Genomic DNA, 24664 nt, shown 5'->3' on the forward strand with positions numbered 1-24664 from the left:
TGTAACATAGTTAAAACAGCTCCAGCTCAGAGTCGAAAAAATTCCCTTATCGAGTCGATCTCGACATTAGGCTTAAAGTACCTATAAAACTAGGCTAGGATCATTTAGAGACTTTCAAAGCTTCACTGAAACTGCGATTATATATGGATGCACTTCTGCACAAACGTGCTAACTTATCAACTTGTATATATTAGATTATTTATTAAAATATTTATTAAATATTTATCTACAGTCCTGTGAATCTTTTATCTAAAACATTTTTTGGGTGAGATTGCTTGCATTTTGAGTGTCATTTGTTCAAGGGAGCTGATTAGGACCCTTAAATGTTTTATAAGGAAATTGTAACTTACTAAGGACTAAGAGGAAATACTTAATGGTAGCCTTAAGTTGACCTTTTTTTCTGCTTGCAACCCAACTTTTACTAGGAGTAACTGAGGGATTTTTTGGTTAAGGTCATGCAACCGAGCCGTGCACTCTCCTGCCACATCACATCTGCATTCTTGTTTGCAATTGACCTGGGACATGCTGAATAAAAAATTGTTTCCCAAGTCCTTCAAGAATCATTGCTGTAAGTCCATAATGTGTGTCCGTTAGTTGTAATACTACTCCTTGAAATGTTTAAAATAAAAACTAAAATTCAAATTTGCTTTAGCCTGTTGTTTTTTATCATTCATAACTGTGGAAGAAAATGTTGTGTGTATTTTTAGCCCTAATAGTTTACGAAAATAAATAATAAGCTTTGCTGGTTTAATTATTAATAGTAGCCTGCTTTGGTAAATTTACATTAAAGCATTATAATCATATAATGAATATACAAACCACTTTTCGGGGGGTGGGGATCTGTCGTGGTATACAACATAAGTACTTAGATATTTTTGATAACGTCGTCACAATGCAAACAAACTGGTAACTTTCAGTTTATTTGTGTTGGTTGCAACTTGCAAGTGATGTGACAGGAGAGTGCAGGTGTCGATTGAATAAATAAATGACATCACTTGGATAGGAAGCATGGTTGCCAGAGAGTGCAGGCCTGAAAGTGCAAGTGCAACTCTGCAGCCAGACCCTTCTCCAGTTTTCAGCTGAATTACCGGGTAAGCTTAACTAACCTCATAAATGTTGAACTGCTCTACCAAGTCCAGGTCTGTGCCCTTTCTACTAATGTGTCTTTGGGCAACAGCCTCCATGTTCTGCTCCTCCAGACTGTCAACCACATCATAGAAGGAGTCCTGGTCAGGCAGACCAGCTAATGTCTGCAGAAACACCACAGACACGTGAGAAAACAAGCACACATTCATATATAACACAAACATGTCATGGCATCAGAAAAAACTAAATACTGTTCAAGTACCTTGTTGATTAGTGTCATGGCATAAACCAGCAGCTCAGTGTCCATTCCATCTTTCTCGTCAAGGATTTCCATGGCATTAGACCAGGGCTTAGAGCCTGGACATGCATAAAAGCAAAATGGTTAAAGATAGATTTACATAAATATAAATGAGAACATCTAAACGAATTTCCCAAAAATAACATATCTCCATTTTAAAGTGATGCTTTCTATGGGGTCCTTTACAAGACATTTGTGAATATATGGTTTATTAGATTTACATTTACACAAAATTGAAATAATAAAAAAAATATATATATAAGATTATGGTACAAAAATGAGTACACTTAATGAATGTAAGAGAAGAAAATCAATAAAAAAAATTGAGCTTAACAAGATAAATCAAGAATGTTTAATACATTTTCTAAAACCTAATTTAAATTGAAATGCATTATTTTTCTTATGCTACATAGTGTAGGATAAGATCCCATACAAATATTAATATTAATTACTAACTGGACTTTTTAACTTTTTAATCTTAATGGTCAAACGCGAACGCAGGGAGAACATGCAAACTCCACACAGGAACGCCAACTAACCCAACAGAGGCTCGAACCAGCGACCAGCGACTACCTACTGCACCACTGGGACGCCTCTATATATATAATGCCATATATATATATATATATATATATATATATATATATATATATATATATATATATATATATATATATATATATATATATATATATATATATATATATATATATGAACAATAAAGGGGTAATAATATTGAACTTAGCAGTTTTTTTACATTTTTTTTATAATTTTACTTTATTATTCCAGCAAAACTAAAATAAAGAGGAAAACATAATAGTAAAATACTGTGACACATATAGAAAAACATAATAGTTAAATTCTGTGAGACAAAGAAAATATTTTAAAATAATTACAGTTGAAGTCAGAATATTAGCCCCCATTGATTTTTTTTCTCTTTTTTAAATATTTCCCAAATGATGTTTAACAGAGCAAGGGGAAGTCTTTTTAACAACTGAATTATTATTATTATTATTATTATTATTATTATTATTATTATTATTATTATTATTATTATTATTAAGTGAATATGTGAAAAGGAAGTTATTTATTAAATATAAAACTAATTGTAAATCAGAAAAGTGGTAAAAGGTAAAAGTGGTCACATTTACCTGAATTCAAATGGAACTGTGGTATAATACACTTCTAATGATATTTGAAGTAGATATTTTTGAAATATGACTGTTTCAGAGACAAACGAGCTGCATGTATTCGAGGAGAAAATGTCTGTTATGTAGATTATTAGCAGGAGACTTTCTGCTTCATCTGCCAGCCTGTCTGTCTCTCACTGGGAGACCAGAGACAGTGTTCTTTCCTCTTACATAACACTATTAAAACAATATTAAAGCATACTAGCTGTCCTATCTCAGTAGCACCAGTCATATCAACACCCCACACAGAACAGACCATTATTCTTAATATACTTTGCTGGCAGTCATATTTATCCCACTGCCAGTGCAAAGGTTGATAATATGAGCAATTACCATCTTGAAAAGAGTTAAGATCACTCAAAGTTTGTTATCATCACCCTAACTTGTTGATTTCCCTCTGCTTTTGCTTTAAGTTGCATGCAAGATAGATTCTCTGTCCCACAAACACATCAACTGCCAAACTGTGGACATCACACTGGATCAACTTGGGCTCAATAAGAATAGCATAGCTTTTCATTGCAGTTAAAATGAATTTATAAGAGTATTTCACTTGCAGTCTGTGTGTGTGTCTTTGTGTGCGTAATGCATGTTACCTTGTTTGGTGTCAACGCTGTTGACGGCTTGGATGAGGAGAGGTGCGTTGCTCTCGGTGTACTCCACAAAAACCAGCAGCAGCTTCATAGCAGTTTTCACAACCAACCGGAACTGCGCAAACACACACACACGCAAAAACAAACACTATTAATCTCTGTACAACGACACATGCTACACTAATTTTATTATTTGCCTTTACACCCAATAAAATGACATTCTGTGGCACATGATCTTACACTGTCTAAACCGAATCAACTGAATTAACTTAACTAAAGAACATCTTGACAATTTTTCCTGAATGGGAAACTTTAGAGGATATTGATAACTGCCTCTGACATGCTGACAGAAGGAGCTACTTTAAATGTCGTGCTATTGGGCATATGCACACAGACTTTTCATTTTCAGACACCCAGCCCAACAGCTTCTGGTAAACTGTGTTTCCATTAGAAAATTGCCACTTTTAAGGTTGGATTTCTTCAAAAATCACTAGACTTCCCTGCCTGATAGATGTACAATAAAAAGTGGGTCTTATACTGGGCAAGAAACACTGCATTAATTTTCAATTTTTTCTGCCATCTTTTTAAAATATGAAAATGATGGAGTTTACATGGTCTATCATCTAGTTTTGATTTTGCAACTAAATGGATGCTTAAGTTTATTTAACTGATTGAGTTTTAATTACATTACGATGTCAATGCTGTAAAATTAACCTTATAAAATTTAAAACAGTCCCATTAACCTTTCATCGAAAGTTTACCGTTGGCTGAAAAACACTAACTGTGCATTCAGCCCATTAATCTGAATTGTGGCCCTTTCAATTTTTATGTTTTGTGTTTCATTGGAGGCAGCACGGTGGCGCAGTGGGTGGCACAATTGCTTCACAGCAAGAAAGTCGCTGGTTCTTTCTCCAGCTGGGTCAGATGGCACTTCTGTGTGCAGTTGGCATGTTATCCCCATGTTCACATACTGTAGGTTTCTCCCGGGTGCTCCGTTTTCCCCACAAGTCTAAAAACATGTGTTATAGGTGAATTGGGTGGGCTAAATTGTCTGTAGTCTATATGTGTAAATGAGTGTGTATGCATTTTTCCCAGTGATGGGTTGCAGCTGGAAGGGCTTCCACTGCATAAAACATATGCTGGATAGGTTGGCGTTTCATTCTGCTTTGGCGACCCGAGATAAATAAAGGGACTAAGCAAAAAGAAAAGGGAATAAGCAAAAAGAAAATTATTGAATGAACATTTTATTGGATTCATAAATTTAGTCTGTCTCGTACAGCATTTTATTTGCTTTTTAAAACCATTAGCATACTTAAATTTACGCAACTCATTACAATTAATGAGCATGTTTACCAGTGGTGACCTCAATTTAGTTCCCCAAGGTGACAAAGGTTTCAATGTGTCTATTTGCATTCACAAGGCAGAAAATGCTTTTCTGAGAGTTTTTGTTATGTTTGTAGTCCAAATATCTACAAATTCTAAAATCAAGAAGCATTTTCTAGACTAGTACAAATAGTCTTGTTTTAAGAAAGAATATGTAAAAATTAAGTGGGTTTTTACCAAAAGCAGGCAAAATAACCTGCCAATGTGGTAAGCAAAATAACCTTATTTCAAAGCAAAATCAAAATTACTTTGCTTACCCCATTTGCAGATTATTTTATTTGTTTTAATGAGAAACATACTTGTTAAATTATTTTTTTTTTCTGACAAGACAATATTGTCTACAAAATGCTTGTCTACAAAATGCTTCTACATTTAAGTTTTTTATTTATATATATATATATTTTTTTTTAGATATTTGGACTCAAAACAAGATTAAAACTCTAAGTAAGAAAATATTTTTTTTCCCAATATAAAAACAATAACACACAAACACAGATTCACATGCCGTGATCATATTTGTTAATAAACTGCCACTAGAGGGCTGGATAGGACAGAGAGAGAAAATCAATGGTGCGTGCCATGCGAACCCGTGCCACCGTCTGTGTGCTGGCACACCTGGAAGCTGCCCTGCTGTGTTAAAGCACACTTTACAAACATTGGCTTAAAAGAACATAAATACAGAGAAAAACAGGAAAGTCGATCCTGAACACTGCGTGCAAAACTACGCCACCCTTTGAGCATTGTTCAAGCTGGCACACCTGGAAGCTGCCCTAACTTAAAACATTTGCAAACACTGGCTAAAAGGAACATAAATACAAGGGGAAAAATGCACCTTTTGCCCTTTATTGAATTTATTACATCTGAATAAAATCTAAGTGTTGGTAGATTTTTAAACCAAGTGTTTCTCATCTGCTTTTGCTTCAAGGGTAGGTTTAACAGTACCACTAAAATGTATTAATATTACAATGAAATGCATACAGTATGAGAATTTATTCAAATAACTGACGTCATAAACCAATCAATAATTTTGTATGCATGGCTGTCGATAAATAAGCGTGTTTTATTGATACATTTGATATAATGCATTTTATTTCATTGAATATTACAACTAAGGATGAACTCATTTCTACATTTTGGCCAATTTAAAATGAATTGAAATATTTATTTTCAATTTGCTCATGAGCAGCCACAAATATGACCATACCACATCAATATTGCAATCACTGCATCGGTTGCCGGTTCATTTCCGAATAGACTATAAAATTTTACTTTTTGTTTATAAAACCTTGCCTAACCCAGCACCACCGTATCTTTCTGATCTTATCACTGCTAAGGCCCAAACCAGATCGCTTAGATCAAATTCTGACTTCCATCTATTGTAAATACCTCGATCTTGTCTCAAATGCAGGGGTGATAAAGCTTTTGCATTTCTGGGTCCGAAGCTATGGAATGAGTTACCATTAACATTAGAATAGCACCCACTCTATCTATTTTTAAATCGATGTTAAAGACTCATCTTTTTTTCGGGTGCATTTAATATTCCCTAATGACGGTTCAGGCTATACTACATTCCTTCTTTCTAGGAAACTTTTACTGTTGTTGCTATTGTTTTACATCGTTATTTTAATTGTAATGTATTGCTGTTTTTTACCTGGTCCTGCTATTGTACATCACCTTGGTCGACGAAAGGTTGTAATTAAGTGTGCTCTAGAAATAAACTTTGATTTGATTTGATGATGGCTTGTGGTAAAATATTTGGTAACACTTTATTTTGATGGTCCATTTGAGTATTAGTAGACTGTCTGCTTAATATCTGTTGACACTGCTCCTTCAACAGTCATTTAACTGACTATGAGAAACTTTGCAAGTACATGTCAACTTACAATAACCGCAACACTAACTCTAACTCCAACCTAACAGTCTACTTATAATTTAATGAGAATTAGTTGGCATGTAGATGCTATGTAACTTAAATTCAACAAATGGACCATCAAAATAAAGTGACCAATTAATTATATTTAACATATATACAGTTTTGTCTAAATAAATTGTAACTAAAACAATTTTAAACATTATAAGTAATATATTAACATTACATTCTGAACATAGAGTGCCGTATCATACACCCGGCACAATGTGGCACAAGGTACGATGCAATTGTTGTTTGCTAGGTTTAGCTTGGCGCAAGAGTTGCTTTGATGTTTAAATAGCTGTTTAAATAGCAAATACATTTGCGCTCATATGTGCACCCATAGGTGTTCTGATCTAAAAAAGGAGGCATGTTGAGGCGCATTGCTGGCGTGTTGCCTAATAGAGTGTTCTATAGACCACAACCATGCGCCTCACTTACACATTGCTTACTACAAACTGGATGTACAGCAATACGCAAATATCTTTAAATATGATGAAGAATTAAAATATTAAGGATATATATATATATATAGGATATGATAAGGATAAATATATATATATGTGAAAATTTCCTTGCTTTGTTAAACATCATTTGGGAAATATTTAAAAAAGTAAAAAAAATCCAAAAGGGGGCTAATAATTCTGACTTCAACTGTATATAGAATATAAATATAAAGGATTAAAATATTACAAAACATATTATTTTCTAGCTTATATAAATATAAAATCCATACTTTCATGCCTTCTTCATCTCTGGGGGCTTTTTCAGTTTATTCATAACAATTTGCTTTTGTATAATGTTATTATTATTAGCAGTATTATTTATTATGTGCATATTTATATTTGTTTTATTAAAAACAAGTTTAGATTTGTCCACCTGTCAGGTTTTAGACCATATGGGTTATAGCATGTGTATTAGAATATATCTGTTTTTTGACCACCATTCCTTATTATTGTTCATTTATTAGTTTGCAGGAAATTAGAACTGAATTTAGAAATAGTTTTAAAACAAATCTTTGCGCTTAACAAACAAAATTAATTATTTCTAGGCTAATGGATGTCTGTGCGTAAAAGAAGTTTCCCTATCCACAAGAGTGTAAGCGAAAGTTAATAATGAGGAGGTTCATCTCTCATTCTCATGCTGTAGATGCTCTGTTTAACTGTTTACTTGCGAAATGCTCAGTTACAAAGTCCGTCATGTGAATAGCAAATGTGTTATGGCTCGACGCAACTGACTCTTAAAGGGAATGGGAGCTGAGACTTTGATTGTTTTATTCTCAAAACACACCTATAACTCATTAAGATAATAAGCTTAACCCTTTTGAATCATGCGCCATGTGGATTGTGACACGCCCTTATTGCTTTTGCGCCATGCGTTTTGCACTTTGCGCATGGATGGTCAAAATAGAGCCTAATATGTGGCACTGATCTGCATTCCTTGACTCACTACATTCACTGCATAAGGCCACAGGAATTGAAATACAAACACTAATTGATCATTTTAGACGTGGAATGTCCTTTACCTTTGATCCAACCAGTGTGTACAGCCACTGTACGGTTTCATTGTGTCCGATAAGCCCATTCATTCCATCTACATACAGCATGATCTGTCCAAGTGCTAAAAAAGATAAAGAGAGATACATTTTAACATATATCAATGTAAAAAAGCAATCATTAATTAAAATTCAATCATTGTATAATACTGTTTTCATAGGTAAAGTTAAATGCATTTACATTTATGCATTTGGCAGTCACTCTTATCCATATTGCATATAATATTAACAACTCTTTATGTACTGTCATACTTGAGAAATGAACCTATGACCTAGCTCAACAACATAATATCTGATTAAAGGACTACAACAAATAATCCCTGCTTTGAAGTCAAGTTAAACATTTATGTGTACTGACATAGCATTAGAACATTATTTCATTACTAAATAATCAATTTATGTGTGTTAGTTTGGGAGAGATTTATATCAAGAGTACATTAGCCTTTTGCTCAACTCAATGTTCAATATTCCTTTTCATGCCTAAGAAACATTAAGCAAGCATTCTTTATTAAGGTTATTTGAAGGGTTAGATTTAGTTTATAATTCTGTAATCATTCTACAATACATTTATCTTTAGAAGACAATAATATTTCAATGAAATCTGGGAGATTTATGTGTCTCAATTTTAAGTCTATTCACAGAACTCTGACAATTCAAAACAACAGTATTTTTGATCATGGCTGTAAAAATGTCTCCACAATACAAAAAATATTGTATTATCGTGCTACAGCATTAATAGGATTCATTGAAATCCTGAATGTGTTAAACATTATTTGGGAAATATATTAAAAATAAATAAATAAATAAATAAATAAATAAAATAAAATAAAAGGGGCTAATAATTTTCTAAATACAATTTTTAAAGCATTGTTTTATAAACTATTTTAAGGCCAAAATTATTATATATATATATATATATATATATATATATATATATATATATATATATATATATATATATATATATATATATATATATATATATATATATATATTATAAAAGTGGGAGAAGTTTTAAATTAATTTTTATAACCAGCATGATAACGAATGTATATAAAATCGTGAATCATGATTTGATATTTTTGCCATATCACCCACCCTTAATAGTAAGTATGAGACTAATTGGTTGGCCTACATCATGTCGCGTGCAGGGATCAAAGCGAGGAACAACAGCATGAGGATCAGGTAAAATAAGATGAGGATCAGGTAAAATAGGATGAGGATCAGGTAAAATAAGATTATATTTAAGGCAATCAAGGACAAACAGAAGTGGCTGGTACAAAAAGGGCAATCCAAAAATGTGCTCAAAAAACAGGCATAAAGTCATACTATTCAGCAAAACAGGAACAATGACAAAATATAGCTGCAAGCAGCAATTAAGGGGCCAAGCACTATTGGCCATAAGGTGGCGCTGCTCCAGACGCTTTTGAGTACTTTCAGGGCATGGGGTTGAAGATGCATACCATGTTTTGTAATGATATGTGAATGTGTTGGTAAAATATAGCATTTTTGGCCAAAAATCGAAATGGGCGACGCCCAAAATGGCTGACCTGTGAAAATCAGACATCATTCGACTTGGCATGCTCTGCCGGATGTAATGAGACCAGTTTCATGAGTTTCGGACGAAAGGTTGAGGCGTTATAAGCCAAAAAGCAAGTTTTTAGTATCTCCGGACCACTAGGGGGCAGTGCGCCGAAACTCCGCAATTAACCTTAGACCCTAGTTGTCATAACACACACCAAGTTTGGTGTGAATCGGTGAATGCGTTACAGCGATATTGCCTCAAGTCCATTTTTGCAAGTTCTACGTTAAATTAGTTCGCAAGTTAAACGAAAACGGTTGGTCAAATCAACTTGAATTCCATAACTTTTGGTTGGCATGGTCTGTAGATCATGTGATTCAATTTTGGTGAAAATCGGAGACACGGCCTAGGACGAGTTCGTTCAAATAGGTTTTTCGAAAAATTTAAAATAGCGCGAAAAAATTCATGACGGAAAATGATGTCATAGGGTGGGTTTGAATCGGACTGAGCCAAGGAATCAGAGGAAAAAAGAATTTTGATTGTAGCCCATTCGGTTCAAAAGTTATGATGATAAACATACGTGAAAGTTTGGACAAGTGGTGGCGCTAGAGAGTTTGATTTTGAAACTTCATAATTGGCCTGATTAATGTTAATACTGGCCTCTATCATTGTGCCAAATTATACAACTTTCCCGCATACGCCTATATGGGCTGCCATTCAAATCCGGCGGAAGAAACGGAAGAAGAAGAAGAATAATAATAATAATAATAATAATAATAAGAACACTAACGAAAGCAATAGGTGCCTACGCACCTACGGTGCTTGGCCCCTAACAAGGCAACAATCAAAATTACATAGTTCTTAGTAGCATCTGTAGATCACCAGTGATCTGTCAGGAAGGGTCACTGTTGATCATGACACATCAAGCAAGCACACATGAGCTTTTGTGATGAATTCAAATTACTCCAAAAATGTTTATTAATGCTTGAATTTGGGTGACAACACTTTTATTATGGGAACACTCTATTATGAACCCTTTGCACTGAATATAAATGCTTTTTTATTGTCCTTCAATAATGAAGCAACATTGTTGTGTTTTGTCAGCAGTGTTTTTTTTTGTCTTTATAAAACATTGGCTTTTTTTTAGCAACTCATGGGAGGCCTTCTGGTGAGAAAAGTGTTGTGACAGATCAAAAAAAAAATTTAAATAAAATGCCTCGCACACCAATCAACCCTCACATATCCATCCAAATCTTAAAACAATCAGAGTACAAACAGATACTGTTCTCTATAGTATAGGTCAAGAGTAAGATTTTGCTCTGATCAAAGAGAGAGTGTCAATGGGATCCATCTGGGGCTGTCTGAACACACGTCTCTGCTGTAAAGAGTTATCGGATCATACAAACACATTAACTCACATGCTCCATAAAAGATTAAGACAGGTTAATCGCTTTCAAGTAGACAACCAAACAGTGCGCAAACTTTAGTAACTGTTAATCTTTACTGGAATATACAAACATAAAAATGCTGAACCACATTTCTAGGCTATTGTGTTCAGGTCACATTAAATTACAATACAAGATTACAATATCTGGAACTTTTTGTGACAAGCAAATGATTAAGGCAGAAGTAAACGCACACTTTTTATTGACATTAAAACTACACTGAAAATGATGATTCATGACTGAAAATGATGAAATGATTCATGATTCCTTGGATTTACTAAATTTTATTAAGTTAAGTGGTTGTAAACAATTTATGTGTTGATTTTCAACAAACAAATTAGGTTGAACATAACTAAATTTAATTTGTTTAAATTCAACACAAACTGTTTGCAAGAATTTTGCAGACATCTTTTTTTCAGTGTACTGAGGCAGCTAATTTGCTAATTTCCAATTTTTTATATGTATTTTTTAATCAAAACAAATTAGGTCGTGAAGAAAGAAAAGAAGAAAATAAATGTATAAATTAGGCACAAATGTACATACTGTACAGCAGGTCTGACAATAAACAAGAGAAAACAAAAGTACAAACAGTGAGAATAAATGTACATGTAATTATGTGAGGCGTTGGTGTGTATGATGTATGATGTTATGGATATGACATGTATATCTCTAAATCATTTATATGTTTTAAGTTTGCAAAGGATGGATTAAGGAGAGGAGGAAATAAAATTATATAAGAAATATTAATAAGAGAATAAACAGTAATGAGTTAAAAAAAACAATTTAATGAATATATATAATTATATATTATATGAATATGAATAAGGCAGCACAGTGGCACATTGGGTAGCACAATCGCTTTACAGCAAGAAGGTTGTGAATAGTGTGAATGTTTTCCAGTGATTGGTTGCAGTTGGAAGAACATCCGCTGCATGAAACATATGATGGATAAGCAGTAAAGAAAATTAATGAATGAATCAATGAATGTATGAATGTGAATAAAATTTGTATAATCAAATGTTTTAAAGGGCACCTAGGTTACCTATTTTTTCACATTTAACATAAGTGTTTTGCATCTTCAGAATGTGTTTGTAAAGTTTCAGCTCAAAACACCCATCAGATTTATTATACCTTTTACAAGATCCTATTTTATACATTTTTCCACCAGGGGGCTGTTTTGTCGCACTGCGCTTTCAAGGCTAGTCCTCCCGGCCTTCCATTTCTACATGCCTTTCTGCGCGCCTTAATCTCCTCCCTCGGCTACATTAGACAACAGATAGACTTAAATGAAGAAGATCTGACGTAGAGTTTGTGAGACATATTACATTAAGAACTTTACCAATGAGTATTTGTTGTGCAGTTGCATCGATGAGTCACACACAATGTCGTTACAAAGTTCACACGCACAGACACACAAATACACATGCACGCATACCGCAGCAGACACACACGCACAGACAGACAGAGAGCGCGTTTAGTTTTGCACTCTTTTTGCACGCAGGATACAGCTTAATATCCACTGCTGTGTGGATATCTGTTATGTTAATGTACAAAAATTTAACGTCCACAAACCAGGATTGAAGCATCTTTCTTTATAATTGTTTTGACACGCGGCTGTGCTAATGAAGTAAAGTTAAAGTAAATCGCTGAACTTCATTGCACTCATGCACTTTTTAAAAACATTTTAAACATGTGAAACTTACTCTTGATTCTATTTGATGATGATTGATGATTTGAGTAAACTGAACAGAGCTTTTATTCCCGGTTCCTTTGCTCTCGTCTGGTCTTTTTGACATGCAAATACACATGACTACAGGACATGTTAATTACGGGACCGCACTCTTAAGTCAAGTACGGTTGGTCCAAAAAAAAACGCTCCAATTGGTCCATCGTTCTTATGTTGTTAAATTGAAAAAAAAAGGACTGGGTGTGTTTATATCACCCCAATATGACAGTCTATACACTATACCTACACATATGTTTTTCCAAACAGCTTAAAAAGTAGATTTTTCACCATAGGTGCCCTTTAAATAAAATAAAGAAAGTCATTCATTCATTTTTCTTCAGTTTAGTCCCTTTGTTTTTAACCAGAGCACCAGGAGTAAACCCATGCAAACACGGGGAGAACATGCAAACTACACACAGACAGTGGCCATTGCCTAGCCGGGACTCGAATCAGCAACCTTTTTGCTGTGAGGCGACAGTACTAAGCACTAAGCCACCACGTCGCCCTATAAAGAAAGTCTTTTTTTTAAATAGAGAAAATGAGAGTAGAAATAAATCTAATTAAAAAGAATAAACTGTATAAAAATTTGTAGTATTTATAGTAAAAAAATGTTTAGTTTCTTGCACAGACTGCACATCAGAAGTACAATCTTCAAGCTTTTCATTGTGAACTTCCGAGAAGAGGAAGACTGCAAATGTTCAAGCTGAGAGACTCAGTGGACAGGCAGGAACCATAACAAACAGCTTGACACGCACACACAGTGTAGTTTAAATATTGCTCTTGAAGCCTGAAATCTCAGCCTGTGTGGCAGTGCAGCGGTGAAAACATTTGAGAAGGCTGATCCACCCAAGCGTAACATGACTTCTATTTGTAGCAGGACACATAAAGCAGGTCATAACAAGAGCTCAGGGAACTCCGTAGGAGGCTACTACAACCATACAGCATCCATTTGACAGGAAAGACCAGAGGAAGAAATAAAACTGAGAATACTGACAACAACACAGGCAATGACAGCTGAAAGGTTGCTGAGACTTTCCGAGACTTAAGTTAGAAAAAGAAAAATGTCTGCACATAAATATCTGAACAGGCAAAGAAATACAAAGATGGATGGATGGAAAGTTTGAGTTGTGAGTTTGAAAGGAATAAATGAAGGAAGGAAAGAAGGAAGGACGGATGACAGGAAATAAGGAAGAAAGGAAGGAAGGATGGGAAGATAGGAAGGATTGAAAACTGAGAGAAAAAGAAGAAAGAATGGAAGGAAGAAATGAAGCAAAGAAGAATAAATGTGGTTGACAGGACGGAAGGACCGAAGGAAGGTTGGAAGGAAGGAAGGAAGGAAGGAAGGAAAGAAGGAAGGAAGGAAGGAAGGAAAGAATTGAAATGGAAGGATTGAAATGGAAGGATGGATGGAAGAAAGGAAAGAAAGAAGGAATAATAGAGGGATGGAAGGAGAGAAGGTTAGATGCATGTAAGGATGGAATTAAGAACGTAAGAAACGACAGAAGGAAGGATGAATTGGTGGATGGATGGAAAGAGGGAAAGTAGTAAGAATGGATGTAAATCATAGGCAGAAGGGAAGGAAGGAAGAAAGTAATGAAGAAAGGATGGATTGATGGATGGATAGAAAGATAGGAAGGATAAGTGGTTGGAAGGAAAGAAGGAAGGAAGGAAGGAAGGAAGGAAGGAAGGAAGGAAGGTACGATAGATGGATGGATGGATACAAAACCTCAATTGATTTTGCCAACTTATTGCTAGTATAGTCTGAAGATGAGTCAAGTTATTTTTTAAAATGTGTTTACATTTTCTGGCTACAGGGGTGGTGCTGCCGTGGGTTGTAATAATACACCAATATGTTCAGAAAACATTGCTCCCAAAGACAATTTTAACCACAAAAGAAAAGCTGATAATATTAAGGCCTATTTTTTATAAGTAGTCCGTCTGCTCCTTCTCAAACTTTTTTTTTGTCTAAGTTCATCCAAATAAGTTTTGATGACAGCTTAAAAAATGATCATTTGTATCTCCTGACCCAACGGTGACACTAAAACCCATTTAGCAACACCACAAAATTTTACTGTTTTCTGGCACCATCTGAAGCTTACAGCTTTGGATCCTACCTGAAACGATTCCCTTTTGCTGGAGCAAAGCCTGTGGGGCAATCTCTGCCAGATTCCCATAGCAGGACCAAGAAAGAGAGAGAGAGAGAGAGAGAGAGAGAGAAAGAGAGAGAGAAAGATAGAGAGAGAGAGAGAGAGAGAGAGAGAGAGAGAGAGAGAGAGAGAGAGAGAGAGAGAGAGCAGAGCAGTGACCAGGCTGAACTCTGTCTACTGCGTCTCCACATGGGAGAAAGAAGAGTTATGAATGCACCACACACAGGCCAAGATTCCCAGGTGCAGCCATCTGGTGTGTGTGGCTGCTGGAGTGACTCTTCATCTTTTATCAATCAAGACTAATTACTCAAAACATGTCAGTGACAACATTCCACATGCATTTTTTTTACCCCTAAGACTACTGGAATGACATGAACACAGTCGTTTGTTCACATGGAGCTGCAGTATCTTCATCCCACTGGTACACATTTTGTAAAGCAGCACTTCAGTGGTTGTTTGGGAAAGACCTGATAGAGCCTGCAGACAGACGGTCAGGGTGTTCAGTGAGAGAGCTGCTGAGAGACAGGTGAGAGATATAATGAGCTGTTCTTCATATGCTTCGCAGACAAGAACATTCCAGAACGTTCCCAGCAGGATCGCTTCAGCACACTGGCTCTAAATGAGAGCACAGGAGATCAAGACTGAAGGTAATGAGATGTAAACTGAACAGATTCATGTCTAAAATATATCCAGTAGGTTTGTTGAAGGTGAAGTGCGTCTGCATTAATATCATCACCAAAGGATCTTTCAAACATGTCTGTCATTTGCTGTACATACTGTACAGCTTTTCTCAAGTTAAACACAATCAAAAGCAATTTCTGTAGAATGGGTACTACAAAATAAATTTGTAATAGTGCTTTTTACTTAAAATTAGTCATCTGGGTTAAGCATGAAGCCTCATTCACACTAGCAGCGATTTTGTAGCTGTCTGTCGCTGCTGCTGCAAATGCAAGTCTGAGAATGGAGAACACAACTGGCCTCTGAGCGAGCTGAGAGAGGATCACATGAGCTCTATTGATGCTCATATTGGCTGTCACTTGAGAAAGTTGTTCTTTATTTGCATAAAGTTGAAAGACTTTCAACTTTTTTTAAACGCCCACCTGATCGCCAACGATTGTTGTCGCTCCCATAGACAGACGTCGCCAGTAGATATGATATGAACGGTCGCTTGTTGCTTTGCCGCTGCAAGTTGCTCATAGTGTGAATGAGGGTTGATTTATACCTGTTTCTGCAGAGCAATCCTCTGCTGAATGTAAAAGCCTGTGGCACAGTGACGTTATGCATCCACTACATCACACACATTGAAGTGTGCATGCCCTACTTGAGGTACGGCATATGTTTAAACCATGCATGTGCACAAGATGTCTATTACTTTAGTCTGTAAACCTATTCTCTGATTTACTCCCCCAAACTGAAGGTGGCAGTAATGCACCAAAATGCTGGATGCCAACCCCTGTAAAACTACAAGATGTCCATTGCGTAGTGAATGTTGTAAGCATAACCATATTTGCTGTTTCTCAATTCCAAGAATGCAGAGAATGGACTTGTGTTCTTGTGGAGACCTTGCAAGGTGTCCTCGTAAGAATGAACTCGGAAGACCGTGAGGGCAGAGAACGTATTTTGTGAGAAATGAGATGCTGCGTTCTTCCTGATGGTCACATGACCTTCACATGTTTTTAATTGAATATTATTTAAACATTACAGCATTCATACAACAATTTATTGTTTTTCCCTGTTTCAAAATATATACTATGCATTAAACATTATAAATATATGTTGCAAAATTTAAATAAAACTGAATTTAATACAAATTTCAGCAAACAAACACCCTTAATGTGTTTATTCCTTTATTAAGATGTCAATGGTAATGTTTATATTCACCATTTAGTCTAGGGAAACTTCTGAGGTAAATAAGTAATATCTCTGAACTTTAATAATGAATCTAAATAAAACGCAGCGTTTTCCACCTCCAGTCGCAATGACTTCTAGAGCAAGTTCGGTGCTCAAGTGTGCATCAGTGCGTCTTTGATATTAAGAACAAATAGAATATTGCAATTGAACTTTGGCAGCTGATGATGACGTTACAAAAGAACACGTGGACACAAGACCGCTGAAGAACGCATATTGAAAAACAGCCATTATAATGGCTGTTTCTCAATTCCAAGAATGCAGAAAATGGACTTGCGTTCTTGTGAAGTGTGGTTTTGGCAGGTTATCTCAGAAATACAAACCTGGGAGACCGCAAGAACAGAGAACACATCCTCTGAGAAATTAGATGCTATGTTCTTCCTGATGGTCACATGACCTTCATGTATTTTTTAACTGAAAATTATTTAAACATTACATTTATACAACCATTTATTGTTTTACCCTTTTCAATATTTGCAACATGCACAAAAGCCTTACAAATATAAATTGCTCAATACAAATTTTTATAGGGATTTCAGCAAATAAACACCCTTTATATGTTTATGCATTTATTAAGGTTTTTATTCCTAATTTTCAGTCTCATTTTGGGAAACTCCTGAGATAAATAAGTTAAATCTCTGAACCTTACTATTAAACACATGCAGTATAAAATGCACCTCTTTTTTTAAGAAACAGCTGCAATTACTTCTGGGACTTTTTGAGCCAGTTTTGCACTCAATTCTGCATCGATGTATCCTTGATATCAAGAACAAGAGATGGCTGAAACTGACATTTTGACACAGTGTTGAGATCCCAAAGCACAAGTGTTTCGAAATACTGTACCTAAGCAATTTGTTAAAAATTGTACAAAAATAAGGGAATCAACTTTAGTACACTGTGTAAAATACATTCCAAGCATTTCAATCATACACTGTAAAATACAATTTGGCTGATGCCAAAAAATACACTGAAATTGTACACCAGCACCCTCAGGTCATAGTCCGCACCAATATCTGAAGCATGGTATGGCAGTGTGTGCAATACTCATGACTTCAACTTTTAATGAAAAAATAAACTCAACAGAAAACCTATGTTAATTTTGACAGTAACTTTTAATTTTGCTTTAGTCTTTGACTAAAAGGGCATTTGATTTTTGTCACATTTTACTCTCTTCATTGAAGTTTTAGTCAACTAAATTTAATACAGTTGTAGTTCAACATAACTTATTAATTATACATATGTTTAAAATTTGAAAGCTCATTATATACTCCTGGAGAACACATTTAAAAACAAATATTGTCAGGAGACTGAAGTGTTATTACTCGATTTCTGTGTTATTTTACCATGATAAAATGAGTTCAGCAGTAAATTACAGTTTCTGACATACATGATCTGGTGGAACACTGTTTATTCGCTAATGTCAGAGCTTTTTTCGGGCTTTATTAGTTTGCTAATACACGCCTAGCCACCCAGATAGCAAAATACACTGGGGCCAGTTCTTGCCTGCCAGAGACTTACCCCTCAGACTGACTACCTCTGCTGGACTTACTCCGGATGCCTGGACTCATTGCCCAATTCCAGCCCGAGTCAATTGAGCCAGATGCGGCGGCCGAGCGAGCAGGCGCTGCCGCATGCGAGCCGGAATCAGCCCGCGACGCCGCGAGTAGGTTATGTGGGCTGCTGCCCGGAGCTGGCGGGCATTAACATTAAAATGAATGTAAATTCCTCGTTGCCAGATATAATGAAGGCATCGAATAAACCAAATGAAAACGGAGGCAAAAAAATTAAATAAATAAACAATTCAAGCGAAAATGAATAAGCAATATACTAGTGATGTTGCAGCAGATAGACATTGTATTAATAGTGCAAAGTTTTTTTGCACAAATTGACAAATTGCAGGGTTGGGATGTTTAAATATCCTGTTGATATTTAGTAATCTTGCTGTATTTATCTTCTAAACGCACAATTGTTCCCGCATGGTAAATCGACATGGTGTGTAGGCTATATTTTGGGTTCTGTTGATGGCTAATTAAAAATAAAAACCTTTCTAAAAATGTATGTGTTGTTTATATGTTATTGTTCATATTTTACCAGTGTTATTTCTACCCCTATGAAGATAACAAATACCAACAACAAATATAACAATAAGAGAATATTTTATTTGTGCTCATATTCAGGCTAGAGTGTATAAAAGATCGTTTATTTCTGCAGTCCACCATGTATTGCTTTTATTAAAGTTTAACAGCTTACATCACACAGTTTTTAAACCGTATATTATTGTGTTTTTTTAATGTAAGTGCTTCTATTTACATCAGTGAGCGTTTGTTATAGTGCAGACACCGGCAGTCAAGTGAGAAGTTTGGGGGGCGTGGTTGATTTTACATAAAGCGTTTGGTTGGAAGCTCGACTCCGCTCATTTTAGCGGCTCCTCCTCTGGCTCCATCAGACAGTCCTTCTGCGCATGTCAAGGCTCCAATTTCAGCAGTCTTTTGCGACAGTTTGTGCCCGTCAAGCAGGCGTTTTGCCCTCAAGGCGTTCAATGGGAAAAGGGGCTGTCGCGTCGTCCATATTTTTTACAGTCATTGGTTCACACAGCTACATTACACATCAACTAAAGTTTAAAATATGATATCATAGTGCACCACCACTTTGAGGTTTTAACAATACAGAATGTTATTTCATTTTTTGTCTAGTTGTTTCTTTTAGTGAAAAAAAAAATTGTCATACTAGTCAATGACATTTTTTTAATGACAGAAAGGAGACAAACTGCAGGAGACACACACACACACAAAAGGAAAAAAAAAAAACAGCCAGCTGCTGTGTCGAAAACAAATGATCACGTAGTGGGTCACTGCCATCAGATGTGGTTGCTGTCAGAAACTCTGATTCCTGGTGAGAAGTTACTATTGTGCCCAAGTGGAAGCAGAGGTTTTCTGAAACCCTCTTTAATCCATAAAGCATGAGCAATTCTATGCTTTAGGACCAGCTGTCTTGTTTCTTAACATTTTATACTCCCTGTCCACATCCTTAGTATCCACCACCCTGCCTAGTGTCCAGAAATTGACAAAATTAAGTTTTCTCTCCCGTGGTCATTTTTTTCCCGCACCCCTCAGTTGTTTCATTTACATTTTGAATTCCCCAGAAATGGGTCAGCCAAAATTTGGGCCTGTCTGTCAATGTGCTACATTTATTTTCACAGGGCTACAGGCCTTCTATTAGGGTAATGCTCTCTGCAACAAGCAAGGAAACTTTTACAACACTCAACACATTTCTAAATCCAGCGATACAAACTCTGGCGCAGTAATCGGTACTGTTAAAGTCAGGTATTTTGCTTTTGTTGAGCCACAAAGTAGAAACACTCTGCCGATGTTTTCACAGAGAAAGAATCTGGGTTCTCGCGGCCCACCGGACATGACATGGTTGAGCTTTTGGGGGCATTGACAAAGAACATTTTTCGTGAAAGCTTTGACTTTTTCTGACTTCCCTTCTGGTCTGATTGGACTTTGATTTAGCTTCCCTGTTTGCTAATGAGATGGCTTTGTAACCGGTGGCCATTAAATTGCCATCAGGAAGTTTTTCTGGATGTAGAAAATTAAGCACAAGTTCATCATTATGCAATTGGCTGAACTTTTATTGTGGTGCTGCCTCGGCTCAGTTACGGCTTGCTGGTAAATCAAGATGGAACACTGGTTTGAGAAAACAAATCATCAACTGACCCTAACCTAATATGTCTCAATCCTCTGATTTGAAATTATGCACACCTAGCAACACACTGTATAATGCAAGGAAATGTCTGAAAACAAAAAACGGTCATTATTATGAATTAGACAGTTGTCACACTTATAGAAAATGAAAGTTATAGTCAAGATTTGAAATTTTATTTTATTTTTCTTCACCTTAGTCCCTTTATTCATCATGGGCCGTCACAGCGGAATCAACCACCATCTTATCCTGCACATGTTTTACATAGCAGATACCCTTCCAGCTGCAACCCAGTACTGGAAAATTTCCCTACACACTCATTAACACACATGCACTACAGTCATTTTATTCATTCATTCACTCATTCATTTTGTTTTTGGCTTAGTCCCTTTATTACTCAGGGGTCGCCACAGCAGAACTGCATATGTTTTACAGAGTCAACCCAGGAAAGGGACCCAAGACTGGGAAACACCCATATACTCTTGCATTCCCACACATTCACAATGGCCATTTTAGCTTATTCAATTTACCTATACCGCATGTCTTTGGACTGTGAGGGAAACCAGAGCACCCTGAGGAAACCCATGCCAACACAGGGAGAACATGCAAATTCCACACAGAAATGCCAACTGGCCCAGCCGGGGCTCGAACCAGCGACCTTCTTGCTGTGAAGCCATCGTGCTACTCACTGAGCGACTGTGTCACCCACAGATTTGAAATTTATGTGACAAATAAAAGGTGATAAAAATATAATCAAACTTATGAGTACTTGCTACAATTAAGAAAATTAATATAATATAACTGAAAAAAAAAGTAATTAAAAGGAATTAAGTCACAGCTGTGGGTGAAGCAGTGGTGCAGTAGGTATAGCTGTCGTCTCACAGCAAGGAGGTCGCTGGGTCAATGGTTTGAGCTTCGGCTCAGTTGGCGTTTCTGTGTGGAGTTTGTATGTTCTCCCTGTGTTTGCATGGGTTTCCTGCGGGTGCTCCGGTTTCCCACTACAATCCAAAGACATGCAGTACAGGTGAATTGGGTAGGCTTAATTGTCCGTAGTGGATGAGTGTGAGTGTGGATGTTTTCCAGAGATGGGTTGTGGCTGGAAGGGCATCCGCTGCATAAAAACGTGCTGGATAAGATGGCGGTTCATTCCGCTGTGTCGACCCCGGATTAATAAAGGGACTAAGTCGACAAGAAAATGAATGAATGAAAGTCACAACTGTAAGAAATGAAGTCCAGAGTGACATTCACCTGTACTGCATGTCTTTGGACTGTGGGGGAAACCAGGGCACCCGAAGGAAACCCACGCAAGTGCAGGGAAACGCCAACTGACCCAGCCAAGGCTCGAACCTGAGACCTTCTTGCTATGAGGTGACAGCACTACCTACTGTGCCACTGCGTTGCCCCAGAGTGACATAAAAACTTTTATTTTATTATATACCAAAAAAGTGAATATGAGAAATAATATAATATTAATAATAATAATAAATGTATAATATGATGTATATGTGTAATGACACACAGAAGCCATGGTGAACTATTTGAGAAATAACATGCATAAAGACATTTTGAAGTCAAATCTATCAGAAACATTCAATATTTAGAGGCAAATTTTACAGGAATTGTGAATAAAAATGTGCAGCTGAGATATTCTAATATTTAAGTTTAATATCTTACGTGGGAGGTGCAATACTAATTATGTAAAATAAAGTTACAATTTTGAAATAAAAAAAATATATAAAAAAACAAACAGCTATTCAATTTGCTCTACTTGCCTTTGGAATGCCAAAGGCAAGTAGAGCAAATTGAATAGCTATTTTCTTAATTGTAGCAAGTCCTCATAAATTTGATTATATTTTTATCAAAGAATCACTAGTGTGATTCTTTTGAGACGCATTTCAGAAACTTGCTATGGATGGTTTTTGTGGATGATTATGCTTTGGCACTCTTGATAAAATGGAAAAACAAAACAATCAGCAGTAAGCAAGATGTCTGACTAATTTGTTGCATTTCCAAGTAAACATAAAAGCTGGAGACGACTGCGTTCAACATTAAGCTGCTGAAGGATGAGCCATAGCGAATCGTTATGACACCACAGAGGATGCTTACCATGCTTTGCGTTGCACGCCATTTGATGGAATTGCACTCAGCAAAAGGTTATGGAGACTATTAGTCATTAACGATATAGATCAGCCCTAACATGGACTCTAACTCTAAAGGCTTGCGGCCATAAATTCAGCTTTATATTCTTGTCCTGAATCATTCCAAAGATAGATTGATCTTCCATACAGTGGCTGACTTCATGTTTTGGGAAAAAGCCAATCATTCTCTTCAGTGATTTATGCGCACGCACACATGTATGACTAGCCCAGGACGACATACGTGCAAACATAGGTGTGAAAACACACGTGAGGTCAAGGTTCAAATTATTGCCTTCGAAATGATGATATGTACCTCTCATAACACCTTTGAGACCTCATATCAATGGGGAAGATGATAAATGCGAAACATCTAAAGAAGGCCAAAGTGTTAGCATGTTTTTAGCAAAGCCAAATCCTTGTAGTGCAAACAATCAGAAGACAGGAAACACTACACATTTTTTGTACTATAACATCTGTAGAGAGTAAAATATATATATATATATATATATATATATATATATATATATATATATATATATATATATATATATATATATATATATATATATATATATATATATATATATTGATTTGTAATTTAAATGCAAGTACAACACTATGTAGTGTGTAAATAATTTGTTGTGATGTTTATTTACTAGTAATGTACTAGCCAATTAAAAAAAATAATTTAAAAAGTCAATGATCAGGTACTGTCACACAAAAGAATGTGAAAAAATTATTAAATTATTGCAGTGAAGAATGAAAATCAGCAGCATGGAAAACAAAACTGTTATTTAAATCCTGGATAAATTATACACAGAAAGTAACCAATGTGAAAATATAAGAAGGTTCCTTTTTCTTAATAATCGCTCAGACTGTCACTTATTCGGCTGTTTGCAATCATGTCACTTTGAGAAAGAATATTTTATTTACAATGTGTCTACGAATTCTTGATGATAATTGGAACATGATGGTGTTGTTGTGTCACTCTAATTTGGAGTATATTTATTGGTACACAACTGCATCTGCATGAAGCAGTTTATCTTCAGATACGTCCCGCGAGCACACGCCCCTACTCAGATACGTCGCTCACTCAACCCCTGACACCCCTCAACGGGCCTGACACAGACACACACACACACACACACACACACACACACACGCACGCACACACACACACACACACACACACACACACACACACACACACACACACACACACACACACACACACACACACACACACACACACACACACACACACACACACACAACGCGCTGGAGCAACTCCCTTCAGATTTAACACGCATGATTGCGTTCATCATATTTGCCTAAACTAAGCGTTCTTAAGTATGGCAGGGCTCGAAATTAACTTTCCTACTTGGTAGCACTGGTGCTCCCAACCTGAAACATTTAGGAGCACCAGAAAAAATTTAGGAGCACCCACCAAAAATTAATGATATTGACAAGTTGTATATTAAGGGATTTATTGTATTTGAAAACAGCATCATTTGGGACTAACAAAACCCAGAAACAATTATCTAACTAATGCTGTGATGACTTAATATTTGTGCAATATTTCCAAAATTAATTTTGAATAATTATAAAATATTAATGATGACGATGATGACAATAATACTAACAATGAATTATATTTCTCATCATCACGCCGCTTGAATGTGCTTTAATGTAAGTTATCTGCTATATAAAGTCCTGCTGTTACTCTATGGAAAATAAATTGATGGTTTGCATCAAACACAAATGAAGCATTGCAGTAAGAGATATTTATTTTGTACTGCTGTTTTTATATGCATGTCAATTTAATAAATACTAGCCTATTTCTGCTACAAAACAAACAAAATATTATAATAAATCATTCGATTCGATGCTGAAAGGTGCAAAGCAGTCATCAATAATTAAATAGAAAAATAATATACACCTCAAGAAAGAACGGACAAAAGAAAGGAGAAAAATTCTCACTTTTAAAAGTTTTGGTTTCGGTTCTTGTCGTTTTAATGCTCAGCCTAGTTACGCGCTGAATTTCATTTTTCTGTGTTTGTGAAAA

At 35.9% G+C, this 24664-nt stretch overlaps 1 protein-coding gene across 9 annotated transcripts in view; it reads right to left on the reverse strand.

The window, feature by feature from the left end:
* The window catches only part of fhod3b (formin homology 2 domain containing 3b), a 339130-nt gene that overhangs the window by 81310 nt on the left and 233156 nt on the right, over positions 1-24664 (reverse strand). For all 9 annotated transcript variants that reach the window (XR_015511250.1, XM_087286868.1, XM_087286867.1 and 6 more), the window contains exons 6-9: positions 7982-8076; positions 3168-3279; positions 1349-1443; positions 1107-1250 (exon numbers count right to left, since the gene is read on the reverse strand). Coding sequence is in view for 8 of the 9 variants with exons in the window: in XM_087286868.1 (XP_087142994.1) it covers positions 1107-1250; positions 1349-1443; positions 3168-3279; positions 7982-8076 (446 nt within the window). In the remaining variant the exon portion in view is untranslated. The remainder of the gene's footprint in view (positions 1-1106; positions 1251-1348; positions 1444-3167; positions 3280-7981; positions 8077-24664) is intronic.

Source organism: Danio rerio, chromosome 16, assembly GCF_052040795.2.
Source record: "Danio rerio strain M-AB ecotype USA chromosome 16, GRCz13ab, whole genome shotgun sequence".
NCBI classification, from domain to species: domain Eukaryota; kingdom Metazoa; phylum Chordata; class Actinopteri; order Cypriniformes; family Danionidae; genus Danio; species Danio rerio.